General features: G+C 33.3%; 1 protein-coding gene across 1 annotated transcript; it reads right to left on the bottom strand.

Annotated features, from left to right (window-relative positions):
• Positions 1–1,538: 1,538 nt before the first annotated feature.
• Positions 1,539–10,869, bottom strand: LOC131595407 (uncharacterized). Its single transcript, XM_058867750.1, has 3 exons — positions 10,387–10,869; positions 2,454–2,630; positions 1,539–1,947 (listed from the first exon to the last, which is right to left on the bottom strand). Exons 1-3 carry the CDS (start codon positions 10,708–10,710, stop codon positions 1,819–1,821), a joined length of 630 nt encoding a protein of 209 aa, XP_058723733.1. The 5' UTR covers positions 10,711–10,869; the 3' UTR covers positions 1,539–1,818.
• Between the last annotated feature and the right edge of the window lie 11,774 nt (positions 10,870–22,643).

Genomic DNA, 22,643 nt, shown 5'->3' with positions numbered 1-22,643 from the left:
TACATTTTTCCACTAACTGTACGTATAAATCTCCTACGGCAACAAGAAATACTAAGTAAAGAGGTAAGAGGTCAATGCCATCATGAGAAGAAACTACTGCGCCATAAGTGAAGGCTCGCACTACAATCGATATCCACACTGAAAACCTCACATACAAACGCACAATTCAAGAACACGTGAAAAAAAGAAATAAATGTGTTTACTAAAATTATCCACATCAACACAAAAAAACATGATGGAATCCAACCAAAGAAACAGGACATAGAAAATATAGCAGTGAAGAAACATGAGTTCACACATTGAAGAAGGAAAATGAGATGAAAAGACACAAATGAATGTGATAATTCTTATTTATAGGAAAATTCCATAAGTAAAACCAAACACAAAAAGCCACTTAGATTAGAATCTTTTCACCTATGTTTTCCCATGTCATTATTATCACGTCTAAGTATAAGTTTAAGGATCGTTAATTAAGCTTCATGCCTAGAATTTATAAAGACGTGCATATGAAGACATGCCACACTGAAGAAAAAAACAAAAGTCAGAGACAAAATAATCCAAAATAACCTTGACCAATGTGGAAATTCCCATATCGCAAATCAACATAAACTAATGACTTTAAAATCATATAGATACGAGGAAGACAACTCACAACAAGTATAAAGGATCAATGAAATTAAGATTGTTTAGGTCAAAGATAATGAGACCCACATCTATGGGCCATTCCTCAGTTTGAGGACATTACTCCCTTAAGCTCTCAAAGCGGTACTTCGGATCCTCTCAGATCCTTCACACCACTGTCCCTTTCAGATCCTTCACACCATTGTAATAATTGCTTACGACCTTCACAGATTCTCACCATAACAACTTTGCTCACCAGTACTGGCTACCACACTTTGAAGACAACCAGAGATCTCCAACCCTTGATTTATTGGATAGGACTTCCTAACACCATAATCACATGGGAGAATGCTTACAACCCTTGATTCATTGGAATAGGACTTCACAAAATTACATGGGCGCGAATGCCATTTGGATAGACATGTCCTCATCTCAACCTTGAGGATAAGCTTGCAGTCAAGCCAGCGAATAATGATGCATGCAAGTCCATACAATGACTCAGATACAGAAAGAGGGCTCGTAGAAGACTATTATATCTGAGCTACAGAAATATACAATAACCAAATTGCATTGCCTCTCTAGAAGATCTAGCAATTTTTTTCTACGTAACTACCTGCTGTGCAAAAATGCAGTTTTTTTCTATGTAGCTTACTTTTTATGCTTCCATACGGAAATAATTCCCTTCTCTCCTGGAGCTGCTTCTGCTGTAAAGAAGTTTTTTCTCAATTGATCCTTGTCATAATTTTGCATCTTTTAGTATTAAGCATAATTCAAAGAACACAACTATAAGACACCAATAGCAGAATCTTATTAGTGAGGTTATTGATTTTCGATTTTCGAAAAAAGAAAAAACCATTTCACCAGCAAGGAAAAAAATTAGTCCAGAATATTCTGCCTAGGAAAAAAATAGAATCTCATTAGTCCAGAATATGCTGCCTAGGAAAAAATTATGTCCAATGATTGGGAAAATGTATATATGTTCTTGCATTACATATTCTGATTACACCAGCAAGGACACTGCATAATAATAACATACAACTGTCATATGCCACCACAATAATCCAACCTAAACCAGCCAGGGAGTGAACCATCTAGCCAGGGTGAAAACTCACTTCCATTAGGCCAATATAGTCTGAATCACTTAGAATGACGAGGCAACCCTGCGCATGTCTCAGTGCCACTTGAGCTCACTTTGCGTTACTGGCCTTCTGTAGTTTGATTAGTTTTTGAATCAGAATCATTCTCCTCATCATGTGATGTCAGACCCAAACTCAAATCCAAACTCTCATTGAGATCTTGACGTACTACCTGATTTTTATCTTGAGGCTGAAATATAAAGTCGTCATTATACATGATAAAGTTAGTAAAAAAAAGGTATAACAAATAGCTTGCTAGTTATTGCTGTGGACTTCAATTGAGTTGGTAACACACACGACAAAGTTGAGACATGTAGTTACTATTTACATGATAATAATTCCAAACTACAAATTTTCAAATTGGGTAATGCAATGCTTATTTGAACTCTAAAACTTGCCCATTTCGTTTTTCTTTTATATTTTTATCAAGTTGAAACAAGAACAAAGAGGTAAAAGAGAAACTAAGGTCTTATCTAGTGATCCCCAAGTCATCAGACAATGCCATAATATTCTATCCCATATCATTTTTTATCCAACTCATTAACACATGTCCTAACTACAACTGCAAAAACATCTTCCTTCTATCTATCTATGTGCGCATTTGTATAGAATGTGAACTGCAGTTATTAAATTCTAGAAAAATACAATGGTATGCAGATAAACATGAAGTAAGTGAAAATATTAGCAAGGGATTACCTCGCTTTCTTCCATTGGGACGTCATTTATATCAGGTTTTTCATCCAAAATCTCATTCTTGCTAGTTGGTTCTGCTGCACTTGAATCGGCCTCTACTGGATTAGATTCATCTTCTACCTTTTCAGCAACCTCGTCAATTTCTGCAGCCTCATTTTTCTGCTCCTCTAGTACAGCAACCTGCATCATCAGACAGTCCAGAATATTACCACAATGCCTTCCCATTCCCCATGACATTTAACATCACATTTGAATTTATCATCCATCGAGATAATTGGCATCAATACAAGGAATACTGAAATGATTTATTATGGCAAAAATGTGAAAGTGTAACAAAAATGACTTCAAGTTCCAGGCTCGACTAAAACATGGGAAAGAAAATTCCAGAAGAGTGAATGATGGTGGGGCGTATTGTCGATGGCGGAGAGCCAAAATCCCGCCGTACCGGCCGCTTTGCAGCGCCGGATGTTATATACCATTGTGGAGAGGCCGAAAACCGCCATGTATATCTGCCATAGCGGCTATCACGCCGCTGTTTGATAACACTGGGTGGGACTGGGTCTCCTCGTCAAAGCTGGAATCAGCTCATCAGATTTAGGATCACTCACCTTGTTGGCGCATTGATTCATTGCAGACTTGCAAAAGTTGCAAGGTTGAGACTCGATACAACAATGTTCCCCTTGTTTATAGATGAGTTCACATTGAGATGCTAAATGCATCTATGGAGTCATGCTATAACTAGGTTACTGCTACCATAGCCACATATCATTCAACTGTTGCTCTTATCTTAGGGTTTTAAAAAAAAACACGGCTACTGACATTGTATTGTACAATTTGTATTCATACTGGGGACTCTATGCGTGTCTATCCAAGTCTACTACAAAAGCAACTTTTTGAGTTAACTCAACTTTGATACCTACTATTGCAAAGTAATATGATACAGAAATTGACAACCATGGATGATTATAGCTCTAAGTAGTAGACTCCACCCAGTGTTATCAAATAGCAAATAGAGGCGCCATGGCCTCTTTGGTGGATATACATGGCTGTTTGCAGGCTCACCACAATGGTAAAATCAGTCATATTGCAGGTTTTTCCGCCATTATCCGCTATAACGACCCCGCAAAGTGGCCGGTATACTGGGACTTTGGCTCAGCCATCTGCCATCGACAATACTGATTCCACTTGGTGGCAAACAATATGGGGAAATAAACACCATTGAAGGTTGCACAAGCCATTTCCAACACAAGTGTGATTTACCCAAGGGAACGCTAAGGTAGCATTCTAAAAATGTAATCAGCAATCCATCCCAGAGATGTATTAAGAAATATCCATATGGAATATACCGACACAATGGAAAGATCAGTATTTTGACATGAATAAAGACTAAAAAATTATTGAATAATAATTTGGCAAATATCAGTATCTTTGCTGACTAGATCCTCCTTTACCATTAGACTCTGTCTAGGGCCACAGACCACTATGTAATGACATCTTTCCTTTTCATTTTCACCAAAATAATCATGTCTCCCTCCAACACTCTTTGATTCTCATTCTGACCTACTTTTTCATAGAATTCTTATTCCAATATCTGAATCATGCCACTTTCAGCAATAGATTTGTAATTTTCTTATTCCAATATCTGAATCATGCCACTTTCAGCAATAGATTTGTAATTTTATGCATCATACAAGGTGCAAAATTTCGTTTACCATAAATTATTTTCCAAATCCTATCCTCGAACAAAAAACTACCGCCGTTTTTATAGGAATTCTCAGTAGTCACTTTTATTTCGTCCCCACGGCACTCAACACCTTTCCCACAATGGTTCCTATACTTGTGCGATTCAGAAAGCCGCCAATAAGGCATTTTGGCATCTTACCAAACACTCAAATATAAAAATTATCAAAACAAAACTAAGATGGCTAGCACGGACACCAGACACCACACCATTGAACTTAATGTCGCTTCGATATCCGACACAGACAAGACCTTTTTTCAAAAGTGCAACAATTAATAGAAACACAAAAAACAATCGGCATCCATAAAACCCTACCAATCCAAAAGCTGCAAGGTTGAGACTCGACACAACAAAGTTCCCTTGTTTATAGATGAGTTCACATTGAGATGCTAAATGCATCTATGGAGTCAAGTGCATAACTAGGTTATACCGCAGCCACATATCATTCAACTGTTGTTCTTATCTTAGTGTTTTTAAAAAAACACTGCCACTGCCACTGCCATTGTATTGTACAATTTGTACTCATACTGGAGACTATGCTCGTCTATCCAAGTCTATTACAAAAGCAATTTTTTGAGTTAACTTAACTTCGATACCTACTACTGCAAAGTAATATGATACAGAAATTGACAACCATGTATGCTTATAGCTCTAAGCAGTAGATTCCACCCAGTGTTATCAAATAGCAAATAGCGGCGCCATGGCCGCTATGGTGGATATACATGGCATTTTGTAGTCTCACCGCAATGGTAAATATCGGCCAGATATTGTAGGCTTTTCTGCCATAATCTGCTATAACGGTGCCGCAAAGTGGCCGGTATGCCGGGATTTTTGCTCCGCCATCTGCCATCAACAACACTGATTCCACTTGATGGCCAACAATGTGGGGAAATAAACACTATTCAAGGTTGCACAAGCCATTTCCAACATAAGTGTGATTTACCGAAGGGAACGCTAAAGTAGCATTTGATAAGTGGTATACATGGCTGGAACATCTATTTTTTAAGTTTTATACTATAAAATAGAACGACAAATGAAATTTAAAAGTGGTACGTTTTAATTCCACTAAAAGGATTGATGTGAAGTGTGGATCAAAGAGAACAAAACAAAATATTCTATTATGTTCAGTATATGCATATGACGAGCACTATCTAAAAAAGTAAAAATCCGCAGCTGTACTACACAGAACAATTCCAAGAGTTAGGTCTAGGTATATGCTCATCAACCGAGTGTTGTTTAGAAAACAAAATCATTTGACAGTGTCATTGTGTTAACAGCTCAACTTTTAATCTATCAGCAATGCAATGTAATTCATGTCATTAGAAGACTAACTTGATCTTGCTAATCTTTTAAGAACTAAATTGAGGGTTTCCAGTTGAATGAATGAACAATTATTTTGTCTATCACAATAACATAATACTGGCATACTGCCTAATATATAATAGAACACACAAGAAAAGCTTATCTGAGATAATCAATCAATAATCCTAAAAAAATTCTTAGTAAATGAAATGATAATATACAATATTCCGAAAATGTAATCAGCAATCCATCCCAGAGATGTATTAAGAAATAACCCTATGGAATATACCGACACAATGGAGAGATCAGTATTTTGACATTAATAAAGACTAAAAAATTATTGAATAATACTTTGGCAAATATCAGTATCTTTGCTGACTAGATCCCCCTTTACCACTAGACTCTGTCTAGGGCCACAGACCACTATGTAATGACATCTTTCCTTTTCATTTTCACCGAAATAAACCATGTCTCCCTCCAACACTCTTTGATTCTAAATCTGACCTACTTTTTCATAGAATTCTTATTCCAATATCTGAATCAGACCACTTTCAGCAATAGAGTTGTTCTTTTATTCATAATATCATACAAGACACAAACTTTTATTTATCATAAATCACTTTCCAAATCCTATCCTCGAACAAAAAACTACCACCGCTTTTATAGGAGTTCTCATCGGTTAACTTTATTCGTCCCCACAGCAACTCAACACATTTTCCACAAGGCATCCATTACTCCATTTCCATCTAGGGACATTCACGGTAAAGTGAATTTCATTTCTTAAACAAAAAGTCATCGGTTAACTTTATTTCGTCGCCACAGCAATCAACGCATTTCCCACAAGGCATCCATATCTCTATTTCCATCTCGGGACATTAACGGTAAAGTGAATTTCACGTTTCCCACAAGGCATCCATATCTCCATTTCCATCTCGGGACATTCACGGTAAAGTGAATTTCACATTTCCCATAAGGCATCCATCTCTCCAATTCCATCTCGGGACATTCACGGTAAAGTGAATTTCATTTCTTAGACAAAAAGTCATCGTTAACTTTATTTCGCCCCCACAGCACTCAACAGATTTCCCACAAGGCATCCATATCTCCATTTCCATCTTGTGACATTCACGGTAAAGTGAATTTCATTTCTTAGACAAAAAGTCATTGTTAACTTTATTTCGTCCCCACAGCACTCAATAGATTTCCCACAAGGCATCCATATCTCCACTTCCATCTCGGGACATTCACGGTAAAGTGAATTTCATTTCTTAAACAAAAAGTCATCGGTTAACTTTATTTCGTCCCCACAGCACTCAACACATTTCCCACAAGGCATCCATATCTCCATTTCCATCTCGGGACATTCACGGTAAAGTGAATTTCATTTCTCAAACAAAAAGTCATTGGTTAACTTTATTTCATCGCCACAGCACTCAAGACATTTCCCACAAGGCATCCATATCTCCATTTCCATCTCGGGACATTCACGGTAAACTGAATTTCATTTCTCAAACAAAAAGTGATTGGATAACTTTATTTCGTCGCCACAGCACTCAACGCATTTCCCACAAGGCATCCATATCTCCATTTCCATCTCGGGACATGCATGGTAAAGTGAATTTCATTTCTTAAACAAAAAGTCATCGGTTAACTTTATTTCGTTGCCGCAACACTCAACACATTTCCCACAAGGCATCCATTACTCCATTTCCATCTCGGGACACTCACGTTAAATTGAATTTCATTTCTTAAACAAAAAGTCATCAGTTAACTTTATTTCGTCCCCACAGCACTCAACACATTTCCCACAAGGCATCCATACCTCCATTTCCATCTCGGGACATTCACGGTAAACTGAATTTCATGTCATAAGAAGATTGATCTTGCTAATCTTTTAAGAACTAAATTGAGGGTTTACAGTTGAATGAACAATTATGTTTGTCTTATTACAACAACATAAAACTGCCTAATATAATAATAGAACAGACAAGAAAAGCTTATCTGAGATGATCAAACAATAATCCTACAGAATTTCTTAGGAGATGAATGATAGTATACAATATTCTGAAAATGTGATCAGCAATTCATCCCAAAGATGTATTAAGAAATAACCCTATGGAATATACCGACACAATGGAGAGATCAGTATTTTGACATGAATAAAGACTAAAAAATTATTGAATAATACTTTGGCAAATATCAGTATCTTTGCTAACTAGATCCCCCTTTACCCCTAGACTCTGTCTAGGGCCACAGACCACTATGTAATGACATTTTCCTTTTCATTTTCACCGAAATAAACCATGTCTCCCTCCAACACTCTTTGATTCTAAATCTGACCTACTTTTTCATAGAATTCTTATTCCAATATCTGAATCATGCCACTTTCAGCAATAGAGTTGTTCTTTTATTCATCATATCATACAAGACACAAACATTCATTTATCATAAATTACTTTCCAAATCCTATCCTCGAACAAAAAAACTACCACCGCTTTTATAGGAGTTCTCATCGGTTTACTTTATTTCGTCCCCACTGCACACAACACATTTCCCACAAGGCATCCATATCTCCAATTCCATCTCGGGACATTCACGGTAAAGTGAATTTCATTTCTTAGACAAAAAGTCATCGTTAACTTTATTTCGTCCCCACAACACTCTACAGATTTCCCACAAGGCATCCATATCTCCACTTCCATCTCGGGACATTCACAGTAAAGTGAATTTCATTTCTTTAACAAAAAGTCATCTGTTAACTTTATTTCGTCCCCACAGCACTCAACACATTTCCCACAAGGCATCCATATCTCCATTTCCATCTCGGGACATTCACGGTAAAGTGAATTTCATTTCTCAAACAAAAAGTCATCGGTTAACTTTATTTCTTCGCCACAGCACTCAACACATTTCCCACAAGGCATTCTCCATTTCCATCTCGGGAAATTTACGGTAAACTGAATTTCATTTCTCAAACAAAAAGTCATCGGTTAACTTTATTTCGTCGCCACAGCACTCAACGCATTTCCCACAAGGCATCCATATCTCTATTTCCATCTCGGGATATTCTCGGTAAAGTGAATTTCATTTCTTAAACAAAAAGTCATCGGTTAACTTTATTTCGTCACCACAGCACTCAACACATTTCCCACAAGGCATCCATTACTCCATTTCCATCTCGGGACATTCACGTTAAAGTGAATTTCATTTCTTAAACAAAAAGTCATCGGTTAACTTTATTTCGTCCCCACAGCACTCAACACATTTCCCACAAGGCATCCATATCTCCATTTCCATCTCGGGACATTCACGGTAAACCGAATTCCATGTCATAAGAAGATTGATCTTGCTAATCTTTTAAGAACATTTTCTCAAAAATCTTTTACCAACTAAATTGAGGGTTTACAGTTGAATGAACAATTATGTTTGTCTTATCACAACAACATAATACTGCCTAATATAATAATAGAACAGACAAGAAAAGCTTATCAATCAATCAATAATCCTAAAGAATTTCTTAGGAGATAAAATGATAGTATACAATATTCTGAAAATGTGATCAGCAATTCATCCCAGAGATGTATTAAGAAATAACCCTATGGAATATACCGACACAATGGAGAGATCAGTATTTTGACATGAATAAAGACTAAAAAATTATTGAATAATACTTTGGCAAATATCAGTATCTTTGCTAACTAGATCCCCCTTTACCACTAGACTCTGTCTAGGGCCACAGACCACTATGTAATGACATCTTCCCTTTTCATTTTCACCGAAATAAACCATTTCTCCCTCTAACACTCTTTGATTCTCATTCGGACGTACTTTTTCATAGAATTCTTATTCCAATATCTGAATCAGGCCACTTTCAGCAATAGAGTTGTTCTTTTATTCATAATATCATACAAGACACAAACTTTTATTTATCATAAATCACTTTCCAAATCCTATCCTCGAACAAAAAAACTACCACCACTTTTATAGGAGTTCTCATCGGTTAACTTTATTCGTCCCCACAGCAACTCAACACATTTTCCACAAGGCATCCATTACTCCATTTCCATCTCGGGACATTCACGGTAAAGTGAATTTCATTTCTTAAACAAAAAGTCATCGGTTAACTTTATTTCGTCGCCACAGCAATCAACGCATTTACCACAAGGCATTCATATCTCTATTTCCATCTCGGGACATTAACGGTAAAGTGAATTTCACGTTTCCCACAAGGCATCCATATCTCCATTTCCATCTCGGGACATTCACGGTAAAGTGAATTTCACGTTTCCCACAAGGCATCCATATCTCCATTTCCATCTCGGGACAATCACGGTAAAGTGAATTTCACGTTTCCCACAAGGCATCCGTATCTCCATTTCCATCTCGGGACAATCACACGGTAAAGTGAATATCACGTTTCCCACAAGGCATCCATATCTCCATTTCCATCTCGGGACATTCACGCTAAAGAGAATTTAATTTCTTAAACAAATAGTCATATATCGTGTTCCTGATTCAAGTTTCGCTAAACTGTAAACCAACTTATAAGTTATAGCCTAGGCAATACTGAAAAGTTAAGCAAATAATTAATTGGTTCCTATACTTGTGCGATTCAGAAAGCCGCCAAAAAGGGATTTTGCTATCTTACCAACACTCAAATATAAAAATTATCAAAACAAAATTAAGATTGCTAGTACGGACACCAATAGTAAAGTGTAGTGTCGCTTCGGTATCCAACAAAGACAAGCTTTTTTTTCAGAAGTGCAACAATTAACAGAAACGCAAAAAAAAAAAAAAAAAATCAGCATCCACAAAACCCTATCAATTCATCTTCATCCAATAAAACCCTAAACCAATAAAGATAACAAAAGAATTGCATCGTAAAGAAATTACCGGAACATATTTAAATTTCCTCCGGGGAGGCTCTTCCACCGGTTCAATCTGCGCGTCCTTAACGTTCCCATTACTGCCGTTATTGTTGGTGTTCTGGCTCTGAGTAATAGGCGTCCACTTATAAAGAAGAAGATGAGAACCGTTGTTATTACCGTTATTAGAAGAACCGTGATTGTGATTGGTGTTGTTATTGGAATTAGCAGAAGCGGAAGAAGGTGAAACGTGAACCCATTTCTTCTTCCACTTTCTCACCGGTCCGGTGAAAACCGTTGCCGGTCCGTAACGGGTCGAGGACCGCCCCAGTCGGGCCCCAACTCCTTCCATGGTAACTCAACAGATCCGCCTTCCTCCGACTGCCTGGGCCTCCGATCCACCTCTAACGATAATCAATTTTTGGTTTTTTTTTCTAAATTTCGGGAATTTGGTTTTTGAACTCTCGATCTTGGCTCTTTGAGAAAACTCTTTGTTTCTCTCTATAAAGAGTACTAGTTGTAAATTTTGGGGTTTTAATAGTTTAGTTTCCAGGTTTTAGGATGCGTTATCCAATGGCTCACGTTTGCTGTTGGTTGTGTTGTAGCCAATCGGGACCGTCCACGCCTTTCTTTTTTCAAGAAAGAGATATATTTATGAATTTAATTTTTATTTCCTGTCAAAAGTCAAAAATGAATTTAATTTTTATGTACGTTAGGGTGAAAAGTTGAGTATCAAAATCTAATTTTATGTCTAATTAAATAAAATAAAATATTTATAAAAATATAATGATTATGATTAATTAATTGTATATAATATTTTACACTATATATATATATATATATATATATATATATATATATATATATTGAATTTTATATGATGAGTGAAGTATTTTATTAAATAATTTTGTATATTACTTTAATCAACTAACTATTAGGTGTGCGTGTGTGAGATCTAGCGGTGAAACACTTGAGTCCGGAGAGTGTGCTCCTCTCAATGCTTTATATATTTTTTTTAAATAACTTTGCTTTTAAAATAGTTAAAAGGTTTATAAGAAAAAATAAATGCATTTCATTAAAATTTGAATATTTATATTTAGATTGTCACAAATATGGTAGTTCAAGGCCCACGTGTTATAAACAATTTCGATTTAGTGTGTTGCATTATAGTTATGTCAGAAGGGCGAAATAGACGATTCACGAGACTTCTTTAAAAACAGGTTATCTACCACGATTTTTGATTGAGCGGATATTAACATAAAATTGTGCATGTTCGATTTTTCAGTAGTATTCTTTAAAAAAAGCATTATAGTTTTATGCGATCGCTTGTATTGTCAAAGTGATCCAATATTGTGAAGTTTGTTTATAGCAAAGTTGGAATCAACTAATTAGTTATTTGGTTTTAATGATGATAACACTTGATATCAAACGATATCCCGTGAAGCCCTTGTCTGTTGAAGATAGCTCAAGTGACTGAAAATGCTCAAGATGTTGTATAAAAGGTATTTTGTTGAATAAATTTATCCTTTAAAAATGCTTTAGATCATTAATTCATCTCTTTCAAAGTCAACATTGTCATCAAACGACATTCTATGAAAACTTTTGTTTCAAGGTTTATCGATGGTTTATCTTCTCAATTCCCCGATGATGGTAATCAACATAAAGATATTGTAATCCTCATTAAGACGACTCAGGTCTTGGTGTTATGCTAAACTCAAAGATAATTATGTCAGGACTTAAAGCTTTAGTGTTATGAAAGAAAGGAAGTGCAAAAGTTTGTCTGGTCATGTCTGTTTGAGTGATCAGTGTCTTGTAAAGACACAATGGTATTTCTGGAAATACTATGGAAAATTACACACATATTATAAACCTTTGAAAAGGCTAAATAATTTATTATTCCTACAAACCTAATCAATTATTTTCTCTTGGTTGAGTCTAAAATCGTTTGGGGCAGTCTTTTAATGATTGATTACGGCTAAATATCAAAACCATATATTTTTGGCTTGAACAATCGACTATTAGAGGTAAATAGTTGATTAGTTTAATCGATTATGGCGTTCATATGGTCCATGGATTGTTTCTGTTGGAATAATATTAATTTGTACCATATCTCTAAGGTTTTGATGATAATAAAGTATTTAAAGAACAATTGGGTATACTAACTTATATTCAAGTGTGCATGATCATACACTAAAAACTTATGTTACAAATTAAGTTCTAACACCAAGATTGAACAGTAAAGAGAAGTTTAACAAACCAGAATCTGAAGGATCGGAACCTAAAAATCATTCTCTAAAGAGGTCAACTTCTGAAGAACATAGTCTAAAGAAAGTCAACCTCTGGAGATTTAGACTCTGAAGACTCGGAATCTAAAGAGGTCAAGTAGTGAAGATTAGACTCTGGAGAAAGTTAAACTTTGAAGATCTATACTCTAAAAACTCAGACTCACAATTCAATCAGAGCGATAGGATTAAGAAACTCTGATAAGTCACTATTAGACTTTAAGGATAAATTGTCTTCTTCTGATCATGTGAAGATTCAAGATCAAAGATAGCATGGATGAATGGATAATTCCTTTTGAAGCTAATGATTTTCAAAAGTGTTTTTGTCAGGCATTAACCATTTGAATAAACATTTCAACATAAATGATGAAAGCTTTTCAGAGGCTCACGTGTGCAAGAATTATTCTCCAACGTCTCTTTTATGTTTCTCTATTTAAGGAACTGGAGACTTGAAGAAAAGAGACAATGAATTATTGACAAACAAGATTTTTTACTCTGTCAAATAAAAAGTACAAGTTCAACTTAGAATTTCTTAAAACTTGTACATTCATAGAAATCATTAAGTCTCAAAAGTCTTTTGTATTGTATCTTGTTTACACCTTTGATTGTATATCATGTGTAACTCTCAGACAATCTCATATTTTAATAGTTAGATTGTAAGAAGTCTCTTTCTTGTATGCTTGAGCATTTGAAAGTCTTTTGCCTGTGTGCTTGAGCATTAGAAGTCTCTTACTTAAGGGTTTGAGCATTGGAAGTCTCTTGCTTGTGTGCTTGAGCATTAGAAGTCTCTTTGCTTGTGTGCCTAAGCATTTATAATCAAATTTGGTTATAGTGAAAATCGCGTGGAAGTGCAAGAGGATTGAACTACTCCTGATTTAAGGAAGGTACCATGATATATTTATGGTTTTTTTCAATAAATTTTGGAAATTTGGTTTTTGAACTATATGGTTATACTGCTCTTTACAAAAACTGATTGTTTCTCTCTCTCTCTCTCTCTCTCTCTCTCTCTCTCTCTCTCTCTCTCTCTCTCTCTCTCTCTCTCTCTCTCTCTCTCTCTCTCTCTCTCTCTCTCTCTCTCTCTCTCTCTCTCTCTCTCTCTCTCTAAAGAGTACTAGTTGTAGAGTGCAAGGTTTTTATAGTTTAGTTTCCAGGTTTTACGATGAGTTATCCAATGGCTCACATTTGTTGTTGGTTATTCTGTAACCAATTAGGGTCGTCCACGCCTTTTTTTATTCAAGAGATATACTTATGAATTTAATTTTTATGTAAAAAGTTTTATAAAAATCTAATTTTATATTAAAAAATAAAACATTTATAAAAAATTGATGATCATGATTAATTAACCGTGTATAATATATTTTAATTAAATTCTATAATTATTTTATTTATTTATAATAGTTTAATCAAATAAATAATAATAATAATTGATTAATAAAGAGCATGTATATTTTTTTTAAAAACAAATTTGCTTTTAAAAATAATCAAAAAAATTATAAGAATAAATAAATGCATTTCATTAAAATTTGAATATATTATATAAACTACTATACATATGGTAGTATGAGGTATACGTGTTACAAAGAATTTCGATCTAGTGTGTAGCAATCACGTGGGATGTATGAGAGATCTTAAATAAGAAGCAATAAAGTGATCACATGCTCGGTGTTGCACCTCAAAATTTGCCCTATTGATTTCAATTATAATTAACTTATGCTTCACAATAATCTGCATCTATCCATTAGGTCAATAACCTCACAATCATGAACATTGGTTAAAAATCACTTGATTCATTTGATACAAAGTCAACTGCTCAAAATCAAAGTTTGACTTTTGAGATTTTTTGTCAACCATAGACTTCTCAAGTCAAGAATCATGAAAATATGGCCAAGGTGTGCATTTGAGCAATCCTAATCAAGAAAATCAAGCAAAAGATCAAAATAAGAGTTTTGGAATTTTTCTAAGTACCAAAAACTCATGTTCGTCTAGCCAACTTCTCAAGGTTATATATAACTTTCTCCTCAAGTATTCTATATTTGCAAACAAAGGCTCTTTGAAAAGGTTTTGTGGCATATTTTAATGTGGTGAAAAGTTTTGAAGTCAAAAGGATCCTTAAAGGTGTTTAAATTGATTACCAAAGTTGGTATTTCAATTTGTTGAAAAATCTCAACACTTAGAAATTTTTCTAAGTGTTTTGACCTTACCAAGTGCATAACTTTATAGTTAATTTGTGATCAATTCAAGCCACCATTTTTCATGCCTAAGAGATATACTTAAAGATGACATTACATACTTTATTATTATGGAAAGATTGAATCAAAAAGCTCATGGAAATTTGAAGATGTGAAGTGCTAAAGTTGAGGTTTCATAGGGGTGGAAATTGTAAAATACCCATAACTTTTTCTAAGTGTTTTTCTGTTAGAATATTGATTTTTGATGGTAAGTTTTTATCATGATCCAAGATGATTCAATGAAAGTGATTAACATGAAAGTTGTAGAAATGATGTCTTTTTTTCAAAGAATTCAAGAGCATGCATTTATCTTACTTGAGTTGGGAGTTTCGTAGAGAGGAAGTTGGCATGCCAGAGCTTGATTTTTGGTTCAAGTTCATGTCACAAACCATGTCCAAACCTATGTCATACCTCAATAGCTTTGATTACAGGCCTAGGTTGCTTCTAAATCTCAGCAAGAAGCATGCTTTACAAAAACCTTTGGTGCATTACACAAGAGCTTTGAGCATTGTCCAAGTTTCATGCCATTTATGAAGCATTTCTTCATTAAGCTCCATTCACATTTTTGCAAAAGTTAACTTTAATCACAAGTTGACTTTTTAAATGAGATTAGCATCTAATCACACTCCATTCTTGCTCCTGGTCACACTTTTCCATTGCCCCTAATCTCCTCGACCACCCTAAAAAGCTTGAAATTATGCCTTGAAACCATGTCATTCATGAAACTTCAAACTTGAAACTCAATCAAACATTGATCAAACTCATTTCATCTAATCAAAAATCCTCTCAAGGACCTCTATAAATAGAGAGCCAAGCTCAAGACCTCACTACACCAGAATTTATCAACATTCTCACTCAAAACTTCATTAAAGCACCAAAAAAATCATTTCTTCAAAACTTGCTTCTCTTTCAAGGTTTTTGTTGAAATTTTCATTCAAACACCATCCATATATCATCATTAACTTACTATAAGCATTAGTTTGCAGCTGTAATTACTCAAACACCATCACCCAACTCCAACATTTTCCACTTGCAAGTTAACTTGGTCAAGGAGTTTCAAGGCATATCAAAGCATTCTAAGCATACCTATGTGTTCATGGGAATGCAAGAAAGCTAGAGGAATCGTCATTTCACTGCTGTAAGTGCAAAAAAGAGGAATTGGATCTTGCTCCAATAGGTACATTTTTGCCACTTTTAACTCACTTTATACGTGCATTATTTTGAATGATTCTTGAATCAAAAATATAGTATTTGATGTAAGGAGTGAAAGCCCTATGCTCACGAGTTCTGATTGTGCTGAAATGCTATTTAATTTGTGTTTGAATTTTTAGGGTTCTTACTTTAATCTAAAAAAATGGAATGTTCGAGTAAGAATTAATAAAAGCTAAATGCATATTCATAATCCTCATGAAATTTTGAGGGAAATGGTATATTTATTTGTCACTTTAGGTGCTTAAATGAGAGAGTTTGATTTTTGCCATGGATGCTTGAACTTGGTTTCACGAAGAACATGAAGATGCAAAGTATGTGTCGATGCATAGCTAGCTATGCGTGGACCTCCAGCCTCCAGAAGCGTTATTTTTCATTTTTTTGGTTCAGTATATGTCAATGCATAAGAGCCATGCGTCAACCTCCAACAGGCACAAGCATTTTTTTTCATTTTCTAGTTTAGTATGCATCGATGCATAGGTAGCTATGCGTCGACCTCCAGCAGGCAGAAGTTTTTTTTCATTTTCTGGTTTAGTATGCGTCGATGCATAAAAGTCATGCATCGATGCATGTCTTGCATTTTCGTTAAAAATCATGTTTTTGACTTGTGAAACAAGCCCACATACTTGTCCATCCTCATTTCTATGCATGTTGATCTTAATTAGGGTTTAATCTTGATCTCACCATGTTTAAATGATCCATATTTTGTCTCCTTGTCATTATATGGATGTGTTGATCATTACTTATAGTTTACTCACATACTTGACATGTTCACACACACACACACACACACACACATCTATGGTCACATGATTACTCCATGTTTACAATGTCTATACACATATCCATGTTCACACATGCATGTCCACATGTTCCCTTCACATTTGCTCACCATGTTCACATACATATCCACATGTTTGTGATGTTCACATCTTCATACACATCTATGTGTTCACATATCCATGATCTTTGACACATGCTTGGTATTGTTTTGGGTTTAACATGTTAATACTTGATTGCTTATTACACCTCTTGTCTTGACTTGGCTTTGTCTTGTTTGGGTATATGACATGATTACTTGTGTATACTTGTCTTTGCTTGATCATTGTTCTTGATGTTGTGGAATACTTGTTTAAGTGTCCATCTTGGGTATGATTAGATGACTAAGGTTTATATGGTCATTCCTTTTACTTAGGGTTTCGATGTTCGTCCTCAAGATTTATATAATCCATATTTTACTCTGTCTTTTGTTTATCCACTTGTTGATTGCTTGCTTGATTCACATGATCCCTTATGTACTCATTCAAACTTAGTCTTTTATATAAGGATGAATTTAAAATAGACTTTAGGATTCTTAATCCAAGCATGACAACATTATGATAGTTATTCCCCTAAATCCAAATTTTAGGACCCTTGATGCATGACAACATTAGGTTAGTCTTCCGTCTTCAATCTCAACTCTAAGTCCATCATACATGACAACAATTAGGATCAAGTCTCCAATTAGATTTTTTTTCCTTATTTTGCATTGAATTCTTATAAGACTAAAACATTTTCATAATCAAAACCTCAAAACACTTAATCATATCTCAAACACTTTCAAAATTAAAGGAGAAAATGTTCAGATATCGTGTGTTTAAGGGAGTCACTTGAAATAGTTCTCCTAACAAAAAAACAAACCAAATCCAAATTATTTTTGCCCTCTTGGACTCTTCTCTTTAAAATCTTTTCAAAGGAATATGTTAATTTCATTCTACATAATACAACAACATGCAAGTCTCCAGAGGTCGAGCGGTAAACGTTAACTATTAGAATGCGAACTTAACATCATCCATAAAAAACACCAATATTAAACAAAAGCTTTTTTTACGAACTACGATGCTCTTACTTCTTCATTGCACCATAAGGATACGTAGACACAAAGTTTCACAACTGAGGCGAGCTCAATAATAAAAATCTTTTCTTTTTCCCCTAATTAAATCATTAATGCATCCCCCTTTAGCAAGTAAGTTATAGATATACACACTCATTGATTAGAACAACAAGAATGGATCCTGTAGAGTACCACAAAAGTGAGAGGTGCTAATACATTTATCTTACGTAATCGACTTCCGTACCTAGATCTATTATTAGGGTTTTATCGATATTTTCCCTTTTCCTTTGTTGGAAATGATAAAGTTCGGTGACGACTCTTGCTCATTCGAGTTAAGTTAATCAATAGCTTAATCTCAAAATTTCCCGCCACGACACTCGGTATGCAAACTAGATAGACGCATCAAAAAAATTCCACAAAAAGAGGTTATCTGCCATGATTCTTGATGGAGTGAGGTTAGGCTGATTGAATTTGGGAAAAAATTTCAATTCATTGCGTGTTTTGTTATATATATATATATATATATATATATATATATATATATATATATATATATATATATATATATATATATATATATATATATATATATATATATATATATATAAAAGACATATCTAGTGAGAATGAGTAAGTTATATAAAAATGTAAGAATTCAATTGCAACTATTAAATTTAAATTAAGGGTTGTAATTAAAACATAAATATCGTAAATGAAGGATAGAAAAACACTTAGAAAGGGGGAGGTTTGAATAAGTGTGACTTTAAAAACTCTTAGGATAAAAACAGTGAACACAATATTTTTATCCTGGTTCGTTGTTAACGAAACTACTCCAGTCCACCCCCTTAGAGTGATTTACCTCAACTGAGGATTTAATCCACTAATAAACCTTGATTACAATGGTTATCCACTTAGAAACACTCTAAGTCTTCTAGAGTATACTGATCACACCTTGATCACTCTAGGAAATCAACACTTAGAAACTTCTAAGTCTTTTAGAGTCTACTGATCACAACTTGATCACTCTAGGAACCTTTTACAAATCAATGTAAAATAAATGTTTACAAGAGTATTGAAATGCTTCTTAGAAAGCTATAATCACAACTGTGATATTTCTCTTATGTTCTAAGATTAACTCTCACTCAAATATTACAATGAAAGTGAGGTTGAAGATGAAGTTCGTTAGATTTGAATTCAGCAGCGTTTTGGTAATCTTTGCAAGAGTTGTTGTAATTGCTTCTGATCAGAACTTCATATTTATAGGCATTTTGAGAAGATGACCGTTGAACTGCATTTAATGCGTTGCGTGACTGGAAAGCTTTGCATTTAATGTTTTCACTGTTTTGTCAACTACCTCGAGTCATGCTTTTCTCTGCTTTTACTGACTTTGCCTTTTGTAGCTTCTAACGTTCCTTTTGTCAGTCAGAGATAGACTTCGTAGCCTGTCATCTAGTACTAACTTCTGATCTCAGATTTTGTGAATACAACGTTTGAATAATCAGAATCAGAGTTACAGCTTGGTGCAGAGCATCTTCTTGTCTTCTGACTTTGAAGTGCTTTAGCATGATACCATAAGAACTTCAATACTTTTGTTTCTGATCTCAAGTTCTTCCGATGCTTCATAGACCATGTTCTGATTCTGCCTGACCATCTTCTGATGTCTTGCGAGAGCATGTTCTGATGTTGCAATCCAGAATCTTCTGAGTCATTGCTTCTTAGCGCTGAATTGTGCATACTCCTTATATATTTCCTGAAATGGAAAATGCATAGGATTAGAGTACCACATTGTCTTATACAAAATTCATATACCTTGTTATCATCAAAACAATAATATTGATCAGAACAAATCTTGTTCTAAGAGTAAAGACGTCTCTACAATAATGGATCAATTTTGGAAGATTACACTACATTAAATGAGTGAATTTGTAGTTGAATAGTTTGAAAGAATATAAAAATAGTCATAACATTAATTTAATGTAGTGTTTAAATCTCGACCTTTAATTTAAATCGAATGGTTGTTATTAAATTTTCATATTCTAATATAAGTTAGTCATTCTTATCTCATATATATATATATATATATATATATATATATATATATATATATATATATATATATATATATATATATATATATATATATATATATATATATATATATATATATATATATATATCATATGAGAATGCATTTTTTTATATGAGAATGTGAGAATAAATCTGAATCATTGGATTTTAAAATAAATTGTGGAGATTATGTGTGAAACTTTTTCTCTCTCTCCTCCATTATTAAAATAAATGACGTAGGACAGAGAAAAAAAAGATTCACACATAATCTCCACCATTTATTTTAAAATCCAATAGTTCAGATTCATTCTCACATTCTCATATAAATATGGTATTCTCATATGATATGCCATATATATATATATATATATATATATATATATATATATATATATATATATATATATATATATATATATATATATATATATATATATATATATATATATATATATATATATATATATATATATATATATATATATATATATATATATATATATATATATATATATATATATGTGTGTGAGGGTTATATTTACTCCAAGAGAGTAAGTGTTCAACACTTACTCCAAATCATAACCATTGATCATTTAATCTAATTATTTTTGGAAATATTGTTTTATATAAAACTTTAATTAAAACTGTTGGATTAATAAAAACCAATGGTTATGATTTGGAGTAAGTGTTGAACACTTACTCTTGGAGTATATATATATATATATATATATATATATATATATATATATATATATATATATATATATATATATATATATATATATATATATATATATATATATATATATATATATATATATATATATATATATATATATATAGAGAGAGAGAGAGAGAGGGCTATTCTTACTCCAAGAGTAGGTTATTAACACTTATTCCAAATCAAGATCATTGATTCTTCTCAATCTAATATTTAAAAATAATAAGTAATTAAATATGGAGAGAGAAAACTACTACTTATTATTTTTAACCATTAGATTGAGAAGAATCATTGGTCTAGATTTAGAGTAAGTATTAATAACTTACTCTTGGAGTAAGAATATTTTTCCTCGTCTATATATATATATATATATATATATATATATATATATATATATATATATATATATATATATATATATATATATATATATATATATATATATATATATATATAATTTGATCATCTTTTTCATATCAATCACTTGAAGCACATAGTTAATAGAATTAATGGGAAGAATGCATTGAAAATTGACATTAATAAGGGTTATTATATAATTGAGAGTTATTTAAGAAGTATTACAATGAAAATGAGTTTGTTTTGGTGAAAAATAGATGAATTATGTGTCGATGTTGGGGAAACTGATAATTATTATACACTAATGAAGGAAGAAAATATTGAAACCACCTTACAAGTGAGATGTCCTAGTCATAGTGCCCCACTATCATTATACATTTTCATCATTTATGACGAGGTTTACCACACTGCGTAATTAGCCAATCCGTCAAATAATGTAAATAAATTCATATGAACAAGTAGAGCTGTCAATATGGGCTACCCGACCCATATGGGCTTTGGGCTTTTTAGGGCTGGGACCAAAAAACCCATTTTTAAATGGGCTCTAATTTTACTACCCAGGCCCAGCCCTGTCTGGGCTGCGGGCTACCCGGTCCTAAATGGGCTTCGGCCCTAAACGGGTCCATTTCTATAAAAAATTAAAATTTTCTCCTTATTTTTGTAAGTAACCATATAATTGCATGCAAGAATACATTTTATATATATATATATATATATATATATATATATATATATATATATATATATATATATATATATATATATATATATATATATATATATATATATATAAAATTTTATATCCAAAATTATAATTTTTAAATAATCCATATAAGTTAATAATTAAAATGTAAAACAACACATTAACTTAATTTAAACTATCCAAAAGACATCACAAATTATATAATGTAGCACAAATAATTAAATAACTTGTTCCAACAAATTTTAAGTTATAAATATTCATGACAATTATAATTTTATGATAATTATAACAAGAAAATGTTATAAATTTTTATAATAATTATAATTAGGAAAGGATAAATTTTAATTATATTAAAAATATTTAATTTTTTCGGGCCGGTGGGCTACCCATGGCCCATACGGACCGGCCCATATTTTTTAGGGCTTTTTAGGGCCGGGTTAAAAAAGGCCCGAATGTAAATGGGCTCGAAAAATGAGGCCCAGGCCCTAAAAATTTTCGGGCCAAATGGGCCGGCCCATGGGCTTCGGCCCATTTTGACAGCTCTATGAACAAGAATAAGATAAGAGACGAGTATACACGAAATTTATTTACACGACCAAATCGGTATATTCTAGAGAAGATATCAACTATTTGATTTATTATACTTTAAAAATTGTTACAATATATTACAAATTAGTTACAAGAAAATAGTCTCACAAATTCCCGAGAATCTATTTTATCTTCTACTCCCAAGTATTTTTCTATCTCTCCAATTATAAATATTTGTATCATATAAACTAGGGTGTTTATAATATTTTACAATCTTCTTAGATGTCTTCAAAGGTCTGCCACATTCTTGGAATTTG

Source organism: Vicia villosa, linkage group LG4, assembly GCF_029867415.1.
Source record: "Vicia villosa cultivar HV-30 ecotype Madison, WI linkage group LG4, Vvil1.0, whole genome shotgun sequence".
NCBI lineage: Eukaryota > Viridiplantae > Streptophyta > Magnoliopsida > Fabales > Fabaceae > Vicia > Vicia villosa.
Note: the sequence above shows the minus strand (reverse complement) of the source record. Positions and strands in the feature narration are given on the sequence as shown.

Coding starts and splice junctions, on each gene's coding strand:
- LOC131595407 (XM_058867750.1), bottom strand. CDS start 10,710: ATGGAAGGAGTTGGGGCCCGACTGGGGCGGTCCTCGACCCGTTACGGA. Junction 2,631..10,386: donor GGAAATTTAAATATGTTCCG/GTAATTTCTTTA, acceptor CTGATGATGCAG/GTTGCTGTACTAGAGGAGCA. Junction 1,948..2,453: donor TCCCAATGGAAGAAAGCGAG/GTAATCCCTTGC, acceptor TTTATATTTCAG/CCTCAAGATAAAAATCAGGT.